Source organism: Octopus sinensis, linkage group LG2 (genome assembly GCF_006345805.1).
Source record: "Octopus sinensis linkage group LG2, ASM634580v1, whole genome shotgun sequence".
Taxonomy (NCBI): domain Eukaryota; kingdom Metazoa; phylum Mollusca; class Cephalopoda; order Octopoda; family Octopodidae; genus Octopus; species Octopus sinensis.
Genome location: NC_042998.1, coordinates 42,140,487 through 42,165,132, shown reverse-complemented (window position 1 = coordinate 42,165,132; position 24,646 = coordinate 42,140,487). Strand labels below are relative to the sequence as shown.

The 24,646-nt window shown below is 33.9% G+C and overlaps 1 protein-coding gene across 1 annotated transcript; it reads left to right on the top strand.

Annotated features, from left to right (window-relative positions):
* Positions 1-6,590: 6,590 nt before the first annotated feature.
* On the top strand, positions 6,591-24,419 carry LOC115232492 (calcyclin-binding protein). The gene is made up of 6 exons (XM_029802393.2): positions 6,591-6,741; positions 14,599-14,791; positions 16,258-16,354; positions 19,408-19,507; positions 21,603-21,703; positions 24,052-24,419. The coding sequence occupies exons 1-6, from the start codon at positions 6,721-6,723 to the stop codon at positions 24,194-24,196; spliced, it is 657 nt and encodes a 218-aa protein (XP_029658253.1). The 5' UTR covers positions 6,591-6,720; the 3' UTR covers positions 24,197-24,419.
* Positions 24,420-24,646: the final 227 nt, after the last annotated feature.

Here is a 24,646-nt window from a genome sequence, read left to right as displayed (position 1 = left end):
GAAACTACACCTGATTATATATACACTTTAGATGAGTTGTAGTGCACCTGAGCACTGTACACAATTATTATTATTATTATTATAGTCAAATGTGGCATAAATGTTTTGCAAACAACTTGCACATGCAAGTGCTACCAGTTGAGAACTCTGCATACCGGAAGCCAGCAAGTGTATGGAATCATCAGAAGAGAATGCACAGTTTCGGGGCCTACCTTTCGACAGCATCAATGTGCACTACCCCTCCCGCTCACTGATATGAGGCCCTGCTTGCTAGATCAACTGGTTATCAAATAAAGCTCAATATTCTTCTAGCCATTGCTCATCATCTCTTTTTAACCAAATCCAGTGGCTAGCCTTTTCCACTGTAGTTTGGATATCGGTCATGGTAGTATTTACTTTACGATGAGGTAGGCCTAACAATAACAACAGTCATCTCACACTGTGTCCAACAAACCCTCTACATCCGACTTCGATTGAAAAATGCTCCACTTTCCAGCCTGCATCTTCACATTCCACGAGGAGGTTTACATAACAATCAATCTTTCGAGCCCGAGCGGCATCATGTTATCTTCATGAGTATCCGTTAACTTGACTAAATTCACATCTTTCTTTCACACAACATTAATATGTCTGGTTTTTTGTAACTGGGACGGGAAAGGTCCCTGGCACCCTGGTAAATCTGTAGTCACCTCCCAATAGCCGTTCTACTCTCATCGCTCACATGAAGTTTGTTGTTCTTGAAATGGATCCGTTGTCCTGAGCACACAAAGGTAATGAAATATCTAATTGATACTTTCAACGGTTTTTTTTCACTGTTGTTGAAATCAATTTGGTTCTTTATAGCATTGAAGATAACCTTAAGGACTAGGTTGTGTATACCTGTTCAATGCTAGTGAACAGTTGGAAAGAATATGTTTCAGTGTTCCGACCTTTCTGCATTTGCATATATCATTCTCTGAGACATTCAATCTTACTAGATTTGCAGGTGATGGTAAAGCATCATAGGATGAACAAATCAGAAAACTTAGCCAAGATGTGGTCCACCTCCATATCTCATCCCAACTTATTTTCCTCTCAGCAACATGTTCCTCCCTTCTCGTCATCTGTCCTTGTTGAATGCATTGGATTAAATGAAGCTCTCTTCTCTCTGCTTCCCTCGTTTAGACATTGTTGCTAACAACAGCTCTGTGTTCGCTCAGCATCATACTTGCAAATAGTCTGAACCAATTTGCACCAAAACCAAGTCCCTTCTGATGAATTTGCATTGCACCCACCATATCTCAGTGTGTAAGAGAAGACAGGATGTCATCAGTTTCTGTTTCTGCTTTCCACTTCCTGGCTGTTTTCACATCTGGTTGATTATGCTGATTTCCATGTCCTTTGACTCTCTCAGCATCATCACTGGTCATACCTTCATCAGTTTATATATTTTGACTATTGACATGAGTGGTAACTCCAACGAGCCTCTTTTACGATAAAATCTGCAAAAATTTATGCAAGTTCCATGCTTAGCAGGGTTGTCTTAGATAATTTCCAATTAATGAAATTCATGTATTGGTATATTATTGAAGATATATATGAAACCACCAAATTTGACTGTGGCTATACTAGAGCACTGCTGTAGAGAACTTTAGTGAATTATATTGACCCAGTCATTTAGTCTGGTTCTCAATACTCCATTTCCTTTGAATGACTAAATTTACCAAAATTACCTCCTATATATGAAATATCACACAAGCTCATTAATACTGGTACACACACGTTATACAATTATCTTATGTCCAATTTATCGTCTAATAAATTTCACTCTGAAGGTAACCGATAGTAATGAGAAAAAAGAAAAACACTTGCCTAGAGTGCCATAAGTGGAATTGATACCAGAACCTTGTAGTTACCAAGCAAGTTTCTTAACCACAAGTCCATTCCTGCACTCATTAAAATTCAATCGTTGCAATCTTGTCTTCTCTTTATTATTATTGCTATCATTGTTATTATTATTAAGGTGGCAAACTGGCAGAATCATTAGCACGCCAGACAAAATTCTTAGTGTCACCTGCCTTTAAATTCTGAGTTCATATTTTGTTGAAGTCAACTTTGCCTTTTTTCCTTTCAGGATCAATAAAATAAGTACCATTTGAGTTGTAGGGTCAATGCAATTAGATTCCTCTTCTCTCAAAATTACTGGCCTTGTGCCAAATTAAGAAAGAATTATTGTTTCTAGTTCTGGCTCAAAGCCAGCAATTTTGAGTGTAGGTAAGTCAATGATATTGATCCCAGTATTTGATTGGTACTTTCTTTTATCCACCCCGGAAAGAGGAAACGCAAAGTTCACTTTGGTGAGATCAGCTTTGCCTTTCATTCTTTTGTGGTCAATAAGATAAAGAAACCAGTCAAGTACTGGGGTTGATGTAATCAAATTCCCCTCACCCCACAAATTACTGGCCTTGTGCTAAATTTAGAAAGAATTATGATTGTTAGTAGACCACAGAACTACATCGGTTATAATTTTTAATTACATTCCTTTAAACTCTAAGTTCAAATCCTACTAGAGTTGACTTTGATTTCATTTCCTCTGGATGTGGATAAAATGAATGAATATTCCTGTCTTCGTGGTAGAGGATCAAGAGCAATAATCTCATCTTGCACTGTATCTTTAAGATCTCTTGAGGATGAATAGAGTCAGCAGCCTTGAGTTATCTTCTGACCTGATTTAGTTAGTTAGTTAATTTGGCTCAAAAGCAAATAGCAAGGCCATGTAGGGGGACATGGAGTTAAGTACAGGGTGGTGTTCATGTAAAGAGTTCAGGCCACTTGAGGTCCAGGGAGGCTTTACTATCAAGGTTGATTCTCATGGCCTTCATTTCTGTGCATGTACCCACAAACAGTAAGGGCTCATGCTCAGAGTGGTTCTTTTAGTCTAATTGCCCACTAATGTAGTTGTGGATAAAATAAACACCAAAAAAAGCACCCACACACTCTGTAGAGTGGTTGGCATTAGGAAGGGCATCAAGCCATAGAAACCATGACAGGAAAAATGGAGCTTAGTCAGCTCCTGCCAAACCATCCAAGCCATGGAAAACAGATGTTAAATGACGATGATGAAAGTACTGGAAACAATGAAATCAACTGTACCCTACACCAAAGTTATTTGAAATTATTGTTTCCTCTTAACACAGGTTCATTATGGAAACCATCTGTTTAAAGATACAAGCCTACCAATCTCTCAAGAAGTAAAACATTTATGTTATACTGGACAATTATACGACAACCAAATGGTCAGTTGTTCCTTCATAAGAAATATTAGGAAAGTCCTTTCTTTGATCTTACTCTACTAAACTTCATTATGATTTTAAAATCTAACTTATAATTCTCTTGTTTTTATGATATTCTATCAAACAACATTGGAAAAACCAATCTTCAAAACTATTGGGTGCTTAGACAAGATAGCTAAAATAAACTAAAGCTAGGATTTGTGCCCTTTTGCTCAACACCTAACAGATTTACTTGTCATTTGCCTCATAGCAATTTTCCTTTATTATACCTCAACTTTCTTAATTCTATTAAAACTCCCTTATATAATCTCTGTAGTTGCTCAGCCAGTTAGAAAATAGTTCTCAAATTTCCCTCAACATATGGTAAAAATCAAGTCATTCACCCACCCTCCATTTTTGTTACAATTGACTTTAATTTCTAGTTCATTTTGAGTACTTCTCAAATAACATCTAATATAAGCCAGTTCCTGAGCACCGTAAATAGGATAGAATAAGTATTTGTACTCTGGCAGTTGGTATATTCAGCATGAATTTAAACCAGCAATATTTGGTTAAATTCTTTTCTGTTTGAGAGCCGACTTCATCATTAATATTTCTTACTCTGAAACTATTTTGTTTTCAATTTCATGTCTTCTCTACATGATTGTATGTGTGTATCAAGTTAAACGGAATGTGTAAGAAGTGAAACTGTTTCACTGAAGATGCTTCAAATGCAAAACTGTTAGATGTAGTTTCAAAAGTGTACAAATGCCCTTCAGATGATATTGTCTATATTCTTTTCAACAGATGTTAATCAGCTTCTATTTGTTCCAAACAAAGGAGTATACATACTTCAAGCAACAGGTTCTGATTTCCAAAAGTATGAACTCTCTTTTACTCTCTTTTCTTTTACATGTTTCAGTCATTTGACTGTGGCCATGCTGGAGCACTGCCTTTAGTCGAGCAAATCGACCCCAGGACTTATTCTTTGTAAGCCTAGTACTTATTCTATCAGCCTTTTTTGCCGAACCGCTAAGTTACGGGGACGTAAACACACCAGCATCGGTTGTCAAGCAATGCTAGGGGGACAAACACAGACACACAAACATATACACACACTTATATATGACGAGCTTCTTTCAGTTTCCGTCTACCAAATCCACTCACAAGGCTTTGGTCGGCCCGAGGCTATAGTAGAAGACACTTGCCCAAGGTGCCACGCAGTGGGACTGAACCCGGAACCATGTGGTTGGTAAGCAAGCTACTTACCACACAGCCACTCCTGTGCCTTTTATTTGACTGATCCCTTCCTGTGACATTTTATTTGACTGATCCCTGCTAATCTATTCTCAAAAAAATTATTCCTAACTTTTAACTGTGCTAAGGTGTTAAGAAATCTGATACTGTCTTGATTTTCAAAATGAGACATTAACTCTTTTATCATCTCTGAATATTGTTTGCCAAACTTTATCAAATAGATGGTTAGCACTTTGTACAGCAATGCAGTTTTCTGAAACTGTTCTTAGATATGAATATAAAATAAATTTGATGTAACATAATTGTTTTATTATCATCGTTAAATTTCTCTGAGAATAATGGAAATAGCTTTCAATATTCACATTTATAGGAAGAATGCTCAAGGATTTTTATTAATCTAAAAAATGGTTCAAGTAATTCAAGCAAGCATTCAAATTTGTAAAATCATCCAATTCTTGTTAGCATGCAGAAATAGATGTTAAAGCACTTTTTTCGTTTTTCCTTTTTATGCTTGATTAAGGATCTGATATGAAGATTTTGCAGCTATTTCTAGCAGGTCAGATAACCATATAGAGTCTCCCTCATTGGCTTGACATAAAAGTACAATGCAACAATGATGGCAAGGACAAACCCTGTTCCTCTAAACACAATTGTTAATGAACCCTACTGAATGCATTTACTTATCTTTCTACCATTACCTCCATTTTTTTTTTCTTGATTGACTTAGTTTGAAAAGGAAAAGTAGCATGCATACAACATTTTTTTGTAACTCCAAGATTGATAAGAATAAGATATCCTCAAGTCAGAGACTTGATCCAAACACTTGTAAAAGAATGGTTTCTGTTAAAGCATTAAACCAGGTTGTAAAAACTTACACTTCCTTTTTCCGAGCTGAGATTCAAAAGCGAATCTAAGGATTCTTGCTAGCCTGATCCACTGCTGGCTAAATAGGCATGAAAGAAATTTCTTTGTCCTGTCAAAAAGTGATGGATGAATTTCCAATTGATCTACAACCTGAACTGTGTTATTTAAGGTTCAAGTGGACAGGAGGTGACCTATATAAGTAGTATGTCTTTCTAGTTGTTATGACCATTATAAAAACAGCAATCCGTCAAGGAATGGCAGATAGTCATCACCAGGCAAACTCCCAAGAGACAAGCAGACAGCCAGCAAGTAACTTGCACCAGTCAAGCAGCAAATAAAGAACCACTTATTCAACATGAATGACCCAACACAGTAGCAGTCACACAGATACCACCGAATGACCAACACACACACCGACACAAAACATGCCCGGTTCTACCTCATGACATCGACACTGTCAAACCCTATCCTCCAACGGAAAACAGTGAAAATGCTACAGAAATTACTTGTTCCCTTCCAAATAAATTAATAGAAACCATAAACGATTAGGAGAGAAATTAAATTCAATAGTACTGAATACGTAGAAAATTAACAATGTCTGTGCAGACGTTGTCAGAACAAGAATATTATACTGATTTAACTATGAAACTATTGAAAATGACTGTTTGTAGTTATTTTGAAACTAAATCTAATATTTCACGGCAACGTTTCTTGTTTATACAAGCAATAAGCTGATGGTAGAGGGAGGTGTTATGAAAACAGTTTGATCCCTCGAATATGTGTGTAGAAAGAAAAGCCACACCTATACAAGTGTACAAGTGTTTCCCCCTGATTTTGTTTCCTCATAACTTTCAGAAAATGGATATTTTCTAATGAAATTTTCCACAAATACTTTCAGATGGTGTAGATTACAATTACGTCGGAATTTAATGTAGAAAAAAATTGGTGGCCGTGCACACATACATACTGACACATATATATTTACAAAATGAAACTTGAAATTTTGAAAATTGTGATGAGTGTGCAACCACCAGTTCCCCACCACCACATTAAATTTCGAAAGGTATTTGTCGAAAATTTCATTTAAAAATATCCATTTTTCTGAAAGTTATGAGGAAACAAATTCAGGAAGGCGACACACTTGTATAGGTATGACAAACAAAATTTACTGATGCATGTCATGTGTGTTTGAGCAAACTTGTGACAATGAATAAATGCACTTCCGTTAGTTATTAGTTCCCTTGTGCGTAGAGCTCTCTTCTAAAACTATTACCATTATCAAACTCGCACCTACCGAAATCGAAGTCACATTAACGTTGTGTAGTCAGTATCCCTCTTATAATTTACAATGTCGAGAAAACTAGAAGATGTAAGTAGAGAAATGATTTCACCAGTTTGCTTTTACATATTTAAGATTTAAAAAAAAATTCTGACTTTGAATTTATATTCTGTTAATGCTTGAATATCTCATAAAATACTGAATCTCGTTCAAATTTCCTGATACACTTACGTTTACTTTCATTTTTGTATGATTTTTATCATCGTCTCACGTTAGTCTATTTATATTAGTTGTTTAATAAAATAATTGATTCTTTTGGGGTATTTTGTTACAAAAACATTTAGAGCTAATTCATTAGGTGTTTAACTGTTCTTGGGATGTTTTTACCCGTAATTTTTTTTTCTTGTTTCATTCTCTAGAAAGATCTACAGAAACAATTCGTACACGCACACACCTAACACGAGTTTATTTCCTACACTTATTACATCGTGATATGAATTTTTCTTTTATTAAAATTTTAAAAAGAAGTGTCAATGCTCTGTGTAAAATTCACTATGTTCATATATGCTTAAGAGCTAGTGATGGCTTGTATGAATAAAACAGTTTGTGAACCCCGAAAGGGGTTCTGTTGCTAGAATAAAATGTGACTTGTGTGTAACAAGGGATCTGACAGATTGAAAATAAATTATGAATGTGACAAAGTAAAACTTAACATTGATATTCATTGCCTTGATAGTTTTACCAAATTCTAGAATATATTGCAGTCACTTGATCGATATGCAGGCTTTACTGCTTTCAAGTGAGATGTTTGGTTTGTAACTCACTATTTCTTCGATTTATCCCAAGAAACAAAAATGCTTCTTGAAAGGTTTTACCACTCTTTTGACCGCCATCACTCTTTTCGTTGCAATTTTTAATCTGATGGCAACAGCATTTGATGTTCATACATTGGAAAGGGTCGCGTTTTTAATGGAATTTAGTTATCCTCTGAAAATGATTTATTCTTTCTTTGTATGAATAGTAAAAGAAAAACTGTTTAATCATTGTATGACAAGGAAGTTCACCTGAAAACAATTGTTATAGAGAGATATTAAACACAAATTTTTACTAGGTATAAAATATTTATTTCAAGGTAAAATAATTAACGCTGGGTGTGAGTTTTTTATCGTGCAAGGGGCGTTTGGTACTTGTCTATTGTCGTGGTCCCGGTTTCGCACACGCGAATTCGCGCGCGCGCCAGACGTAGGTACTCGATACTCGAGATCCTACGAGGTGACTTGCGCATGCGCAGTGCAGAATTCGCGCATGCGCGTTAACCCCCCCCCCCCTAAAAAAAAAGGTGTTGGATTTCACTAAAAATATATGTGTGTGTGTGTGTGTGTATATAACATTTTCAATTTTACACAAAAAAATTACATAGTCGCTTTCCTCGCGGATTTACAGATAAATGAATTAATTATATAAATTAAATAATTCTTGAAAATTAATTAATATTAATAATATTTTTTGAACAAAGTAAATAATTTATAAAACTTGGTTAATAATTTTTTTTACACAAACGCGAACGTATATAATTTGTGAAACTTTTTTTTTTTTACAGACGTATATAATTTGGTAAACTTAATGAATTAATTTCTTCTCATCCTCATCATCGTTTAACGTCCGTTCTCCATGCCAGCATGGGTTGGACGGTTCGACCGGGGATCTGGGAAGCCAGAAGGCTGCACCAGACTCCAGTCTTATCTGGCAATGTTTCTACAGCTGGATGCCCTTCCTAACGCCAACCACTCCGAGAGTGTAGTGGGTGCTTTTTACATGCCACCCGCACAGGTGCCAGGCGAGGCTGGCAACGGCCACGGTCGGATTGGTGCCAGTCGAGGCGGCTCTGGCATCGGCCACGATTCGGATAGTGCTTTTTACGTACCACCAGTCCAGGGGTCCTGGCATTTGCCGGGTGTCACACTTGCCCCAACATGTCTTCGCAAGCAAAGGGGTTTGGCATGGGTGCCTGTCGTGGGATGAGGTTCGATATCAACTTCGCTTGCCTCAACAGGTCTTTGTGTATAAATGTATAAATTTTTCGCACTAAATTCTTTCCGTAGAATTTATCAAAAAACGCTCAAAATTATTCCGTAGAATTTATCAAATTAAAAAACGCAAAATTAATATATTTTTTGAAATTGCAAATTATTTAGAATATAAAACAAATGAAGTTAAATTTTAAAAATAAATGTCATATACTTATACTCTGTAAGGTGCTGTGTTCACACTTCAATTTACTATTTTCTAGAAATGTTGCTTTTCTAATTGAAACAATTTTTCTCAATCTCCATTTAAAAGTCCATCATGTCTCTTGAGACATATCAAAATGAACAACTTTGAATTACGCGGCAGCGGTGGTGGTGTGAGGGACCACGACAATAGACAAGTACCAGGCGTTTTTTACGGACCTTAAGCATTGACACGTAGAAAGTGAAATTAAAATGCAAATTTCTTGGAAATAAACGAAGAACTATAATACTTTCATTATTCAATAATTTATCCACATAGCTACACTAATTAGCTACACTCATGTATGAACATACTGAACTTTTATTTTCAATACCAGTATAACAACGACAATTTTTAAATTATGAAATTTGCTGTGAACTGTACACGTTTTTATCTCTTTGTCGACAGGAAAATATTTTGTTTTACTCGTCAGATCTGAAAAATATTGTCTATGTTTTGATTTCCCCTCTTCGGATTTGTCCGAGAACAGGTACTCTAATTTTCTGTCTCGAGAGATTGATAGCTGTTTATATCAAATACACACAAGACATAACATTTACATTTCTGAAATGTAAAATATATAAAGCAAAACATAGTCTTTGATATGGCAAATATGGCAAATAACCTTGCTTTATATCCTTTTGAGGTTGATAAAATCAATTTATGTCTAAATTTGAAACAATCATTATTTTACTGAAGTGGAAATTTCAAAAAAAAATTTTTTTTAATGAGAAGTAGCAGTCAAATGTCAATGGTTTCTAATAACGCTACCACGAATGAATTCTGTAAAAAAAATTCTGTTTAGAATTTTTAATCATTATAAAAATGATCGAAATAAGGAGTGGGGAATAATAATAATCAATGACAAAAAATTTGTAACTATTAAAATAGTTATTAAACCCAGAAAATTACCATAATAAAAGGAGCCTGTCTGTATAATTAATAAAATTAGCAGTTTCGAAAGTTCGACATTTTCTTTGGATTTTTGTTTTAAACATTGAAGATAATGATTCTGTACTTTTTCTTCTAAAGTTAAAAATTTTAGAAGCAAAAAAATAAAGATACGTATATTTTCATGCAATCTGAACAATGTATTAGTCTGCTCTTTTTTGATAAAAAAAAAATGGCTTCAAATCCAGAAATAGGAAATACCTTTTCTAAAGTGAAAGAAATGAAAGTGAAACAAGGCCTAGCTTTTCTCCGAATTCTAAAAGAAAATTATTATGAGGATAGTCATGTCTTATTCAGTATTTGAATACCAGATATAGTAATGCAAACAGGTAAACTAGAACTCAAAATATGAGTATATGTATATTTTTATTAATATCTAGCAGAAACAACAGAGTAACTCAAGGGTCAAGAGTTTCATGCGTTGGCACTTGAAATACATTATTCAACGTTGGGAGAAATTTGGACTATCATTTCTTTAAAAAGACAAAAGTAGCATCAGGTTATGAATTATTCAGTAATTTACATTCTTGGAAGACCAGTTTCAAAATCACTGTTAAGCATTACCTGACCTGTTGCTTCCAAAATGAGACCTGCTTTACTCTTCCCATCAAAATCACTTGGTACTATGCTTTCATCCTTCAATTGTTTTGACTCTCATCATCATTTATTTTCCCCCTGACTCTCATCACCTCAGCTCTTCCTCCCCTTTTGGCTCTGTTACTAGAAAGTGATATACTAATCCAGGTTCCACAAAAACAGCATTGCATCTCTACGGACACACTTTAGACATTTTTTTAATCTTTAAGTATTTTACTTTAAAACTGTGGTTCCCAATTTTTTCACTTTTTAGGACCTCTTATATTGAAACAGATTGTCATGTGGACCCCCAGGTTTTGAAAAATCTAACAATCTCATTTTATTAATTAATAAGAGGCTTGTTTTCCTAGTTTAATCTCAATTGAAAGATCTAATTAAATAAATGGCAATAATCAAGCACTTGTTTAAGAGAGTAGTTGGTGCTGCTTTGTGGATGTCTAGTGCAATGGTTGTCAGTTTTAAGCAGAGATCAGGTTCTACATTCATCCTCTTTCTATATTTGGATTTTATGTTAAATATCTGAAAGAAAGCTTGCTCATATAAATATTGGGAATAGCATTAAATATTTCATTACTTCGGATACCAATTCCAGGTATTCATATCTTTTACTTTTGTTTTAGTCATTGGACTACGGCTATGCTAGGGCACTGCCTTCAAGGGTTTAGCCAAACAAATCAACCCCATTACTTATTTAAGCCTGGTTCTTATTCTATTGGTCTCTTTTGTGAAACTGTCAAGTTACAGGGGTGTAAACAAACCAACACTGGTTGTCAAAGACGCACGCATGTATGTACATATATGACAGGCATCTTTCAGTTTCCATCAACCAAATCCACTCACAAGGTTTAGGTCAGCCCAGGGCTATAGTAGAAGACACTTGCCCAAAGTGTCATGCAGTGAATCTGAACCCAAAGCCACATGATTGTGAAGCAAGGTTCTTAACCACTCAGCTATACCTGTGCCTAAAAGTGTAACCAGATATCTGCTAAGTCATACTAAATGAAACTTGATCTAAATGAAATGACAGAACTTGAGTTGAAGTAAAATATTTTACATTTATATGAAACTTGCTGATGTACCCGATAATTCCTGGGAAAGCAGGGCGTATCTCTTGGTTCTGTTCTTATAATTGTTTTACTAATCCAGTAATAACAATACAAAGTATGTAGCCCTTAAAACGATTTTTGTGCCTTTATTGAGAATACTGAACTGCCTTACACAGTAACTTGTTTTTAGGAATTCCCAATAAGTTATGAATACCCAAATTGTGAAGTCAGTTATGTAATAACATGAAATTAATTACCCGATAGTAAGAATTCGAATAAAGTAACCCCGAAAAGGGCTTTAATATGTTCCCAGAGTATTTAGAACTTAGGAGGAAATACTAATAAGATATGTATACTAAAATCATGAAGCATGTTAAGTAATAAGAGGCTAATCAGATATGAGATAATAACAATTCAAAGTAAATAACTCTGAAAAATGTTTTTGTAGCAGCGCTAGTGTTGGTATATTCATGAATAAGTCACTAACCGAAATAAGTGGATCTATTGTTTAGGAAAATACTATTTATTTGTTTAAGTGTTGTACTGGATAATTTGCGAAAATAACTCAAATAGTTCAAATACTAAGAAATAAGCATACTCAATTTGATTTATACGAAACAATTTACGAAGATGAATGGGTTATTTCCCTTGGCTATATATAAGGATCCCTTTCATGAGTGAATGGGTTATTTCCCTTGCATGTTTAAAAATAGTATATTTGCTACATGTAGTAGATATAAGCACCCCTTCCAGGGGCCCTATTATCGATCTTTTTTCAACAATCTAAGTATGTCACTAGTTTTCCAGACATGAGTTCTACTCACGTATCAAGTTTCATCAAAATTGATAAAACCATGTAAGAGAGTTAAATAACAACACCACAAACAAACACACCCACAGATTTCTACATATGTAGTAGATTAATCACTAATCCAATTGCTATTGGTCTCTGGAAGAAGAAAAAACCCCTATGCTGCTCTTCAGTCCTTTAGCATTCAGACCCATGGAAGGCGGATGTTAAATGATGATGATGATGATAACTTTGTCAAGATTTCAGTTGTGTGTATATTTTTGACATGACATTGTAGAGTAAGTGTGAAAGATTGGATCTAGTCAGTTTGAACATCAAACAGGTAGAATATTTAGGCCAGATTAAATGCCAAAGAGTTAAGCTTTGCAAGTGTAAAAGTTTCTCATTTCATTGGACATTACAAGAAAGTCAACAAACAATTCAAACACACTGTAACTGTTCAGAACATGAGTTTATTTCTATAATCATGGCTTCCATTTCAACTTTATCTCTTCAGCATTTAATCTGGCCATATCCAGCCCAAATATTCTACCTGTTTTATGTTAAAACTGACCTCTCATAGCTACTTTACAATGTCATTCTAAAAATATACAAACATACCATTAAAATCTTGAAGTTACAAGATGATGCGTGATTAATTCAAAACAATGTGAATAAATAAGCAATATATTTGGCAAGGAAGTCTGAATGCTAAAGGGATAAAAATTGTTATGGATCTCCCTTTTATGCTCAAATTTAGATCATTCAAATACATTAAAAAAATGCTAGATATATATTTTACTAAAGCTAGTCATTAAAAGCTACTGGAAACACTCACTTCCATGGAATGATCTTTTATCGAAAAATAATCTCATTTCATTACATAACTTGAGGCAAGTACTTACCGTGACATAGCCAGTGCACTAGGAACGCAAGAGCAGTTGGTTGTAGGTACTGCCCATCTCACAAAGTGGAATGAAAAATCACTAAGACTACAAGAATTTAACAAATAGGCATAGGAGTGGCCATGTGGATAGGTGTAGGTGTGGCTGTGTGGTAAGTAGCTTGTATATGAACCACATGGCTCCGGGTTCAGTCCCACTGCGTGGCACCTTGGTAAGTGTCTTCTACTATAGCCTCCTGCCGACCAAAGCCTTGTGAGTGGATTTGGTAGACGGAAACTGAAAGAAGCTGGTCGTATATATGTGTATATATATATATATATGTGTGTGTGTTTGTGTAGGGTGTGTTTACATCGCCATAAATTAGCAGTTTGGCAAAAGAGACCAATAGAATAAGTACTAGGCTTACAAAGAATAAGTCCTGGGGTCGATTTGCTCGACTAAAGGTGGTGCTCTAGCATGGCCACAGTCAAATGACTGAAATAAGTAAAAGAGTAAATGCAATAGTAAAATGACTCATTCAAAATCACATAACATCAGTTGCTGAAATCAGCATTTTTATGTCTGTTGTTCCATGCTAGGATTAGTTTAACAGGTTTCCTTGCCCACACCATTTCCATCTATCACCTTCTTTTGTGCTTTTAGCCACTAATTTCTCTCTTCTCTAAATACAGATCTTTCCCCATTCTCAATGCCCTTTCATCATGCCCCTTACTATAGCTTCCTCATGTACCTCCTTATCTCCCTCTCCTCCACTCTGACACCTTTCACATCATTCTACAACTTTCTGATGTATTCTCTTAACTGAAACTATTTATATCTCTCAATTTATACCTCTCTATATTAGTATTTCCTTTCATTGCACCTTCACCCACCTTCATAAATAATAGCAGGTAGCCATATATCTCCTCTATAGCTAGATACCTGTGCTTACCTTAGCCTTTTAACATCCAACTTATAACCACCTTCTCCTCTCAAATACTCCCCATTTTGTAGTGGGAGCTTTTTCTTTCCCTCTCCTTGTTCTTCTGTTGTGCCAGTAACATGAGAAAAGCATGCAGTACACTCTGTAAATTGCTTGATGTTAGGAAGTTCATCTAGCCATAGAAACTGTCCCATAGTTGATATTGAAGCCCAACGTGGCCTTGCAACTTGCCAGCTCCTGTCAAACCATCCAACTCCGTTTCAAATCTCACTTCCCAACCTCCAGTGATTTACTACAGATAGAGCCCAAGTCTCACCATTCTTTACAGAAAGAATGGTAATAATTTCAGAAAGAGAAATCAGTACAACATCCCTTTCTAACTGTAGTTCTGTTCCTGTATCCACATCCAGTTCTAATCATCCAGCTAAGAGGAACTAATAACTATTTGTTTTTAATTTTTGGCAGGTTCAAAAGGATGTTGAAGAGATGGTAATACTTACAGAGAAAGCTGAAAGACCATATGTAAAAAATATTCTTCAGAAAGAATTGTTGAAACTACAATCAGAACTTTCTGCCATGAAAGCGAAAGCATGTGCAAGTGAGAAAGCGGCTACAAATACTCAAAGCCGTTGTGTCACTGTTGAATTAAGTACCTATGGTGAGTTTTTTTTTTTTATAATGACATTATCACCATCATTTTTATTCTTGGGTTAGGGTTACCATAATGACATTTACTAAATATGTCTATTTACCCAAATATTTTGTTTCAAGCTTTGTTGCTATCTATGAGCCAAATCAAACAGCTTAAATTTGTAAGATTTAATGTTTCAATGTTTCAGAGTGCTTAATAGAAAGGTATATAATTAGATAGTCAATAATAAATATCATAAATCTTTTGGAATATTTCACTTTGGCTTTTTAATTTTTATGCTGACATTTAATTCTTAACCATTTCGTTACTGTATTTATTTTGATATAATCTATGTTCCTTTCAATTACTTTAAATATAACAAAGAATTTAGTAAAATAACTTAGTTATCATTCAGCTAATTTTAGGAACATAAATTGTGACTAAGGTTAGGTGGAAGGTTTTAATTCAAAACTTATGAAAACAAGACATTTGTACTTAGAGCCAGAGCCGGTTTCAGCCGGGTTGGTAACGAAAGGGTTAATGTAGTGTATGTGTACATTCATTTCATAGTCATACTTCTACATACCGTTATTGAAATCTTTAGGGATTTGTAGGATCTTCAGTCATGTATCTATTATAGCAATTACTAAATTTTGATTCTTTTACTTAGCTTATGTACTGTTACTACTTAAGCCAAAATAAATAAATAAATAAAAGCAGAAGACATTGCTATTGTACATCCTATTGTATCAGATGACACTTGACTTAGGTGTTTAAGTACCCTACTCAGTACATTAAGAAAAATTCTATCTTCAGTCTTACAATGAAAATAAGAGAAAAAGTTTTTTTAATAGCATGATTGTTAGAGTTGTTTTAGTTCTAGCTCTTTAAGTTTAAATCCTGCTGAAATCATCTTGGGCTTCCATCTGTCTTATATATTAAAAGGCAAGTTGTCTGTCTGTGTGTTATGTGAATCACTTCTACTACAATTTTCAACTGAATTTCACCAAATTTGACATGTGTGCTCTTTTTGATTTAGGATGCTTTTTCTTATAATTTTTTCCTTAAAATTCCACACCCCCAACATAAATAGATGACTCAATTCGCCTAGGATTTGAACCCACCACGTCTATGCAATGGTACGCAAAGTTGTCTTCTGTGTGTGTTATGTGAACCACTTCTACTCCTACAATATTCAACCGAATTTCACCAAATTTGACTTGTGTGCTCTCTTTGATTTAGGACTCTTTTACTTATAATTTTTTTCCTCGAAATTCCGTGCCCCCAACATAAATAGACTACTCTCAATTTGCCTGGGATTTGGATGAACAGCAAAGTTGATGTCCTCAGACAGATGAAATGCTGCTGAGCATTTTGCCCAGTGTGCTAATGATTCTAACAGCTTCTTAGGATTTTGATATATTGTGATCTTGTCTATTTTCTTTTAAATTACTTAAAACTTTTGGTCTAATATTTACATATTTTTCTTTCAGCTTGGGATCAGTCTAATAAATACATGAAAATATATATTGATCTTAAAAATATTCAACAGTTATCTAAAGAAAACATAAAATGTGATTTTCAAGAAACGTAAGTTGAACTTTTTTTTACACTCTTAACCCTTTCGATAGCAACCCAGCCACAGCCAGCTGAAAAATCTTTTGGCTCAAACAACAAACCCACCCATAGCCGGCCAAGCAATGTGAATTTCAGCACAAATCTCATTAGTACATTTGTGGAAACATGTGATTTCACTTCGTAAATAGTCAAGTTATAGTATCCAACATTGATATGATATCTGATCTCCGTAAATTTTGGGGGATGTTTTTCCACATTTTTTCTGTGGCGATTTTTTTTCAACTTTAAAAATGGATAGGAGTGATTCTGTATTAGAGGGCTTTTCAAAAGAAGATATTGAGAAATCAAGCAAAAGTATGAGTGAACTACAAAAGCACATGATGTATGTATATGAATCATATATTTCTGTATCCAAAACTGAAAGCAGTGATTCTGAAGAAACTGAAAGCGATGATAGCAACAGTGATAGCAATATCTCTATTGTAATGTGATATAATAGTTTCACTATTATATGGTTTCACTTTCAATTGTTTCATTTTTATTAGTTTCACTATGTAAGAAGTTAAAAAATATTTCCATCAACTATTTTTCTGAGGAGACTGGATCTACTCATAGTCTTTCTCAGGAAGCATAACTGTTAGACTTTTTTTCCTTATTTTTTCCAGTAAGCTTGTTTGAAGCAATTACTGCGGAAACAAACTGTTATGTAGAATGTAAACAAACTGAAAAAAAAGATAGCTTGTGGTTTCCCACAAGCATAGAAGAAATACAGGCATTTTTTGCCATAAATATTATAAGACAATTACCCAGAATTACAAATTACAGGAGCAATCAGTATTTCCAGTATTATGTCAGAGACATGATTTGTGAAATTGAATCAGTATTTACACGTGAGAGACACTTGTAGTTCCCCAGTATGTGGAAAAACAAACTTTGATCCCTTATTTAAAATAAGACCCCTCATCGACTGTGTTCAAAACACATATAGAACACTCTACAATCCTGATAGATACCTATCCGTCAATGAGGGAATGGTGGAGTATAAAGGAAGGGTACACTTCCAACAATATAAGCCAGGAAAGCCCACAAAGTGGAGGATCAAAGTTTGGAAAATTTGTGAAGTAAGTACTGGGTACTGCTGTGGGTTTAGTTTTATACTGGGAAAAGGGACAATGATATTAGTCAGCATGGCCTAGGGTACATTGTGGTTTGGAATTTATCACTTCCATACCATAACTAGGGCCGTATAATAATTTTTGACCATTATTTTTTTTTTAGTTCAGTCAAACTTGTGTTGGATTTAGAAGCTGTAACAACATATATGTGTGCTACAGTAATTGCTAGTAGAAAAGGGCTGCTGTTGGATATAAAAAAAAGGCAAAATTAAAAAAAAAAAAGAAGAGGTGAAATAATCCAACAGCAGAAAGGAAATCTACTAGCGGCCGCATACAGAGATAAGAGGCAGATAAATTTTCTATCTACCCGTGCACAACCACGTGTAGATGAAAGTAGCACCCCGTTTGTGAACCTCGATTATATGGTCAGTGTAGATTGGCTGAACGAAATGAGTTATTATCCAGTTGGTAGACCGGTTAATAAATGGTGGCAATACCTGGTTTGATATATAGTAAACATGAGCATTAAATATAAATGATAATCTAGTGATGTGCACAATACTTCTATATTAAAATTTTGTTGCATACCCAATTGAATATTAGCTGATGACTCATTTTCTATGGTGATGTTTAAACAAAATTTTAATATTTTTATATTTTGCTGAATTTACCTGTATTTACCTGTAGAGTCACTTTGAGACAAAAGTTATCCAATAGAATTAAGAACCTTTTCTTCAGTTGTGTTCCAAAAATCACAATATGTTGATAAATAAAAATGTTTAATGAAACTAGTCTAAATTCATGATTATTTTAGAATTTAATTCTCATAAGGCATGTATTTTGGTTAGAAATATAGTAACGAAAGGGTTAAGTAATTGAAACATTGCAAAGTAAGATAAATCATTTTAATTATCTACTTAATATCTGGAAAAAAAATGTGATCTAAAACCTGTTTATATTTCTAATAGTGTTGAAAACTTGAAATCCATTCAATTTGGTTTCAAAAAATTCTGTGAATTATGGGAAAAAGACATAGGGGAAATTACTTAAGTCAGACTCATCAACTGAGATATTGCAAAGTATTGGCTTAATTATAGATAGATAGTTTGAAAGAGATGGTGTTTACATTTTTTAATGTAATTTCAGGAAAATTTGGCTGCTATTTCTTGCAGGTTAAGACTCTATAAAGAAGTTCTCTCAGCTGATGACTAGAATGAATAGTTTTAATAGGTAGTTGTAGGCCAAGTTAAGTAAGCACAAGTAAAATGTAATTTATTGATTTTAATATAGATGATTGGTAAACAAAACGATAGGTCAACCACTAACTCTAAACCCTATGGTGTTTCACTTTGCAAATGCACGATATACTGTTAGTTTCCTTGTGCACAAAAGCAAATGTTTTAAGACATACAAATAGATACTTACTGATAACTTCTTCCCCAAAATTCTATAAAATTTTGATGTAAACAATATCTTACCAAATATAAATATGGATTATATGTCATTTAATATGCTGTGCGAATAGTTTGATTTCTTGAGAATACATAATTTCATATATGCACACACACATTTTTACATTGTGAAAAGAAATTTATGGTGATGCAATTTTACTATATGTTGACCAAATTTGCATTAATGAGAAAATTACCTTCAAATTTTGATGGTTGATACTTAAGTATAATTTCAATTATATAGAGAGGGAGGCACAGACATGATCTTTTTTTTTTATGCCTATTCAGATTCAAGTAGTTTGCAAATAATTTTTAAGCCTAATCCTTTATTTTACAAGGTGGGGTCCATATTCTTCAGTCTAGAAGCAATTGTAGACTCCATTGCCAAAGTGATAACATGAATCTAACCATTGCTATTATATTTAAAAATATATAAAAAAAAAATGAATGAAGTGTTTCTTGAGAAAATATTTAATTAGATTTGTAATTCTATTGACAGATCTTTGGATTTAACTGTTTCAAATCTTGATAACAAAAATTACCATTTCAAAGTGAAGAAGTTGGCCGGCTCCATCATACCATCAGACAGTTCCTTCAAGGTTAGTTAAATACTGATGCTTTACTTCACTAATCATAACACATAGCTTCCATTTGATTTTCGTTTTTCAGTTATTTCATTGTTGTTTTTCTATGGTCATTGTTTCATTTATTTCACACTTAGTGAACACTGGCATTTATTGGTTGCATTTTCTCCTACAAGCTGGTATGCTGGCATTAAGCAAGATGAGCTGAAATACTTGAACACTTGCTTAAACTTGTAGCTGTTTTTGTCAAGTCCTAAAGGAACTGTTTTGCTGATGTAGGAAGCAGGATTTGAACTCGGATCACACAAAGCCAAAACAGATACTTCAAGGCTTTCTATTCAGTACTACAACTCTTCTGTTTCAACACCAATTGAGTGTAAATGTTTTACTTTTGCTTTCCTTGCTGGCAAGGCTTGGATGGGGTGCCACAGTTTAGGGTCTTCACCTTCAAGTGTTGCTCACCTAGGCAGGTTGGAGGACCAATATCTCTCACTTGTTTGATTTTGGCGTGACTTGGTTTCTATACCTGGTTGCTCTCATTTACAACCTTATGCTTAACACAATGTACTCTGGCTCGATTCCTTTTCCTTTTTTATACACACACACACACACACACACAGCACAAAAGGTGCATGTGAAGGCACCTGGTTCAGCGGGTAGGGTGTTGAGGTCACAATCATCAGTTCAATTCCCAGACAAGTCTCTGTGTTGTATTCTTGAGCAGAACACTTTATTTCATGTTGCTCCAGTTCACTCAGCTGTAGAAATGAGTTGCAACGTCACTGGTGCCAAGCTGTTTAGGCCTTTGCCTTTCCCTTGGGCTAACATTGGTGGTGTGGAAAGGGGAGATTGTTATGCATGGGCGGCTGCAGCTCTTCCATAAACAATCATGCCCAGATTTGTCTTGGAGGGTAACATTCTAGGTGCAATTCCTATGGTCATTCATGACCGAAGAGGATCTTTACAGCACAAAAATTGTCATGTCTGCAATGGCATTAAAGGAATCTCAGGGCCCCACATATTTGTTCATTCACCAATCTCTTTGCAGAATGTGAGGTATGAACGTGGTAGGAGTACTCAGTATATTGAGATAGGTACATATGATCCAGGAAGGGATGTTGACAAAGAACCAGGATGCTGGAGAGAAAAGGAGACAAGTATGATGGCAAACAGTGAAATGGAGTGATATCATGCACTACGGGAGTGCAGACTGATGGTCAAGAGTACTGAATGTAATTGGCCCCAAGTATGTGTGTGTGTGTGTATGTATATATATATGAGAGAGAGAGTGGGGGGTTTCTACACAGCTTCAGCCTACCAAATTCTACTCACTAAGCATTAGTAAATCTGAGGGTTATGATGTGAGTCACTTGTCCAAAGTATGATACAGTGGGATTGAATCTGAAAGCAAAGCAAACTTATCCACACAACCATGCCTGAATATATATATATATGTGTGTGTATATATATATATATATATAATATATATATATATATATATATCTTTTATTCATGTCACTCATTGAACGGTGGCTATGCTGGAGCACCACCTTGAAGGGTTTTAGCCTAGCAAATTGACCCCAGTACTTTTTTTACTTTTAAATATTCTGCTAAAACTCTTAAATGTAAAAGCTCAGTGTTTAAACTTTCTATTTTCTTGCATAACTATGAATTCAACATGGTTCAAGAAGCACATATTTTCAATGTATAGCTCTCCTAATTTATAAATTATTTTTAAGAGCATAACTACACTTTTAGGTTGTGATATTTATTGTCTTGAATGAAAAAATCTTTTTTTTTTCTTTTACAAACCACCTCTGTAGCAATAAAGGAATAAAATGAATATCATATCAAGCTACAAAAGCAGATGGTTAGTTGGGATTTTTTTAGTATATAGAAAATATGGAGAAAATTTAGGTTGCTATATCATCCAGTGCTTAACAAATCGATTTTTTTTTACTTTGACCTCACATGGTATTAGAACAATTGCGTTTAATCTATTTATCATTTCTAACTGTAGATTGCTTAGTTATCTTGTTTTTCATAAATTTTTCTAGGTTATATTAATTTATTTCAATTATGGTCTATTTGGGGTTTTTTTTCTTTCCAGATTAAGACTGATTCCCTAGTGTTGATGTTAATGAAGAAGAATCAGATCACCTGGGATCATGTTTCAGAAGTTTCATTAGATAAAAAGAAAGAAAAAATAAAGTAAGTTAAGTTTTAGCAATGTTTGTACTGTGATATACCTGCAAGTGCTTAATTGATTCTGGAAAGATCCTGATTTATTTTTTAATACAGGTAAAAATGCACATCTCTTAATCATATTGTTGTTATGAGGAATTATATAACATTCTGTACTATGCTGATAAATATTGAACTGTTAGTATGGAAAACTGTATTGAAAAAGCAAATGTCATTTAATTTGACAATTATAATCTTGAATGAAAAGTTAATTTCCTATTAGTCATTAGTTTTGCATATTTTTTTGATACTGACTTAATCATTTTTTTAAAATTTCATTTGTGCTATCTTAGTATTAGAGCATATCATAGTTTTTAAATTTTTAATTTGCCTAATGGTGTTTGTTTTCTTAGAGATATTGATAGTAAATTTGTAATTCCAGGCTAATGACTTGTGTGTTTGAATGTGTTTAAGAAAAGATTGTTTTCCCAGTTTGATAGTTGAGATAATGACAAGTCAGGATTACAAAAGATATAATATTTATTCACAAGAACAGTGTTTATAAAGTTTGACTTGTGCTTTATAAAGTTAGAAGTTGTACAATTCTTATAAGAAATGTGATTGGTAACATTAAAATTGTGCTGATTAATCCTGGAATGTAAAGTTCTTAGTTGATATTGCACATAAGGAAGGTTTGACAGGTGAAGTTCTTAAAAGAACTGTTTTAAAGTCTGATGTGAGCTCTTAAAAGAACTTTGTTTGGTTATTACATATAATCAATTGAGAAATAGTGTAATACAGCTAGTACTTGGTGATGCCAGGAATCAAGCTATCTCCTTGAGGCAAAATTTTGGCTGCATTTTATAACAAGAAAGTAATGTGTATGTGTTGTTTGATTATGCTTGAATTATTATATATTTGTGTGGTAATATATATATAAATATATATATATATATATATTATATGCATGTAGATATGTATTTGAGACATCTATTTTTTAGAATTTGAAATAAGTATTTCTTTTATGCAAGGAAATAAGAATGAACAAAAGAAGCCAATTTAGGGCTGTGATATCAATTAGCACGGAAGTGATTAACATGTTTACAGCTTTGATAAAACATTAAATTTTTTTAAAGAAAAGTTATCCTTTATTAAATATACAACAAATGCATAAAATTTGGAGACCTTGTGATGTTGTCTCACCATAAAGACGATTTTTCTTCTTTTCTAAATATGAAATTTTCAAGAGCATTACTCTCATCTTCATTGTTCTCCCTTTGACATTTCCTTTGACATTTAAGCAAGAATTATTTGATGCTTATTTTTTACTCTTTAAAACTCAAGATTATGATTTAGTACACCCCACTCACATCTTTTCATGTCGAAAATTTCCTGCTGCTTCACCAAGATATTTTTTATTCTTGATCTAAATAAAAATACTTTACGGTAAACCAAACATAATCAATAATATACCCTCATTTTTAGACTTGGAGTTAACTAAAATTTAATATTTACAATAAGATTATGCTCTAAATTGTTGGGAGATGATGTTGATTTTTATCTGCCTCAATGCCAATGTCAACCTTGTTTTCATTCTTTTAAGATTCATAGAGTACCATTAAGTACTGGGTTTAAATTAGTCAATTGTTACTGATATCCCTGAGGATTCTTTCAAATAATTGACTGTGGTTATCTCAAATGAATCTTCTCAAGACTGCTTGCATTTACAGGTTAACTCTGATAGCACATTATTTCTGTGAAAAGCAGTGGCCCCAGTGATACTTAATGATGGAACAATGCCACACAGTTCTATAATTGAGATGGTTGACATGTCTGTCATCAGGTCCAACACCCAGCAACATAAGTATTTCACTGGTAATTATGTTAGTGATCCCAGAAGGATGAAAGGAACTTGGTGTTTGGGGAGTGGAGAGCTCAGACAGGACTGATTACTCAATGGTATTCAATGCAACACTGTTGTCCTTACTAATAACTATTTCTTGCTTTGGCACAAGGTGGGATATTAACTCAAAACATACAGGGTCATAACAATTATGCAAGGCTTAACTTGGTACTCTACTTCTGCCTCTCAATCACGTTTTTCAGTAACAACCCATGAAACAAATATCATTTCCTTGCTTCTGCATTTAAATATTTCAATAAAGTATATTTACCAAATCAAATACAGACATTGGAAATATATCAACGAAACCAAATTCTAAAGTGGAATTTCAAACTAATAGATGAACAAATCCACTTTACATTTTTAGAAGATATTTCTCCTTTTTTATGATTCAAAAGACGAGATTACTCTGCATTTCTGGAATGTATGAAATAACTGCACTTAACAAAAATTACAATATTTCTCATTTCAGGAAACCAACTCTTGATGATGACAAAGATCCAAGTGAAGGCATCATGGACATATTAAAGAACATATATGATGAAGGTGATGATGAAATGAAACGAACAATAAGTAAAGCATGGTACAAGTCCCGAAATAAAGTATCAGAACTTTAACCAGAAACATCACATTGGCGGCTACCTTGTGCAGAATTTTTTTTTTTTTTTCTCCATTATTTTTTAATGTCATATATTCTTCCTGAATGCCAGACAGCTCTTAAGCTATCGGGTCTTTCTGACCATTACAGAACATTTGTACAAATATTATTAAAGATGAATCATTACTAAGGAAGAATTTTGGAAAAATTATTTGCAAAATAAATCAAATTTACGATTGAAATATTTGTCTTTTCTTTTGATAGTAACCACTATAATTTGAATTTTTGTCTTGTTTGAAATGCATTACATTCTTACAGCTTAACAATATGTAGTAGCTTAAACAAAAGAGGAATGGCTACTAAAAAGCTGTATCACTAAACTCTTATCAAATAATCATTACTAATTAGATTTAATGCTTTATATTAACACATAACAAACATCTTTAATATATTGTAAGAGCATAATTTT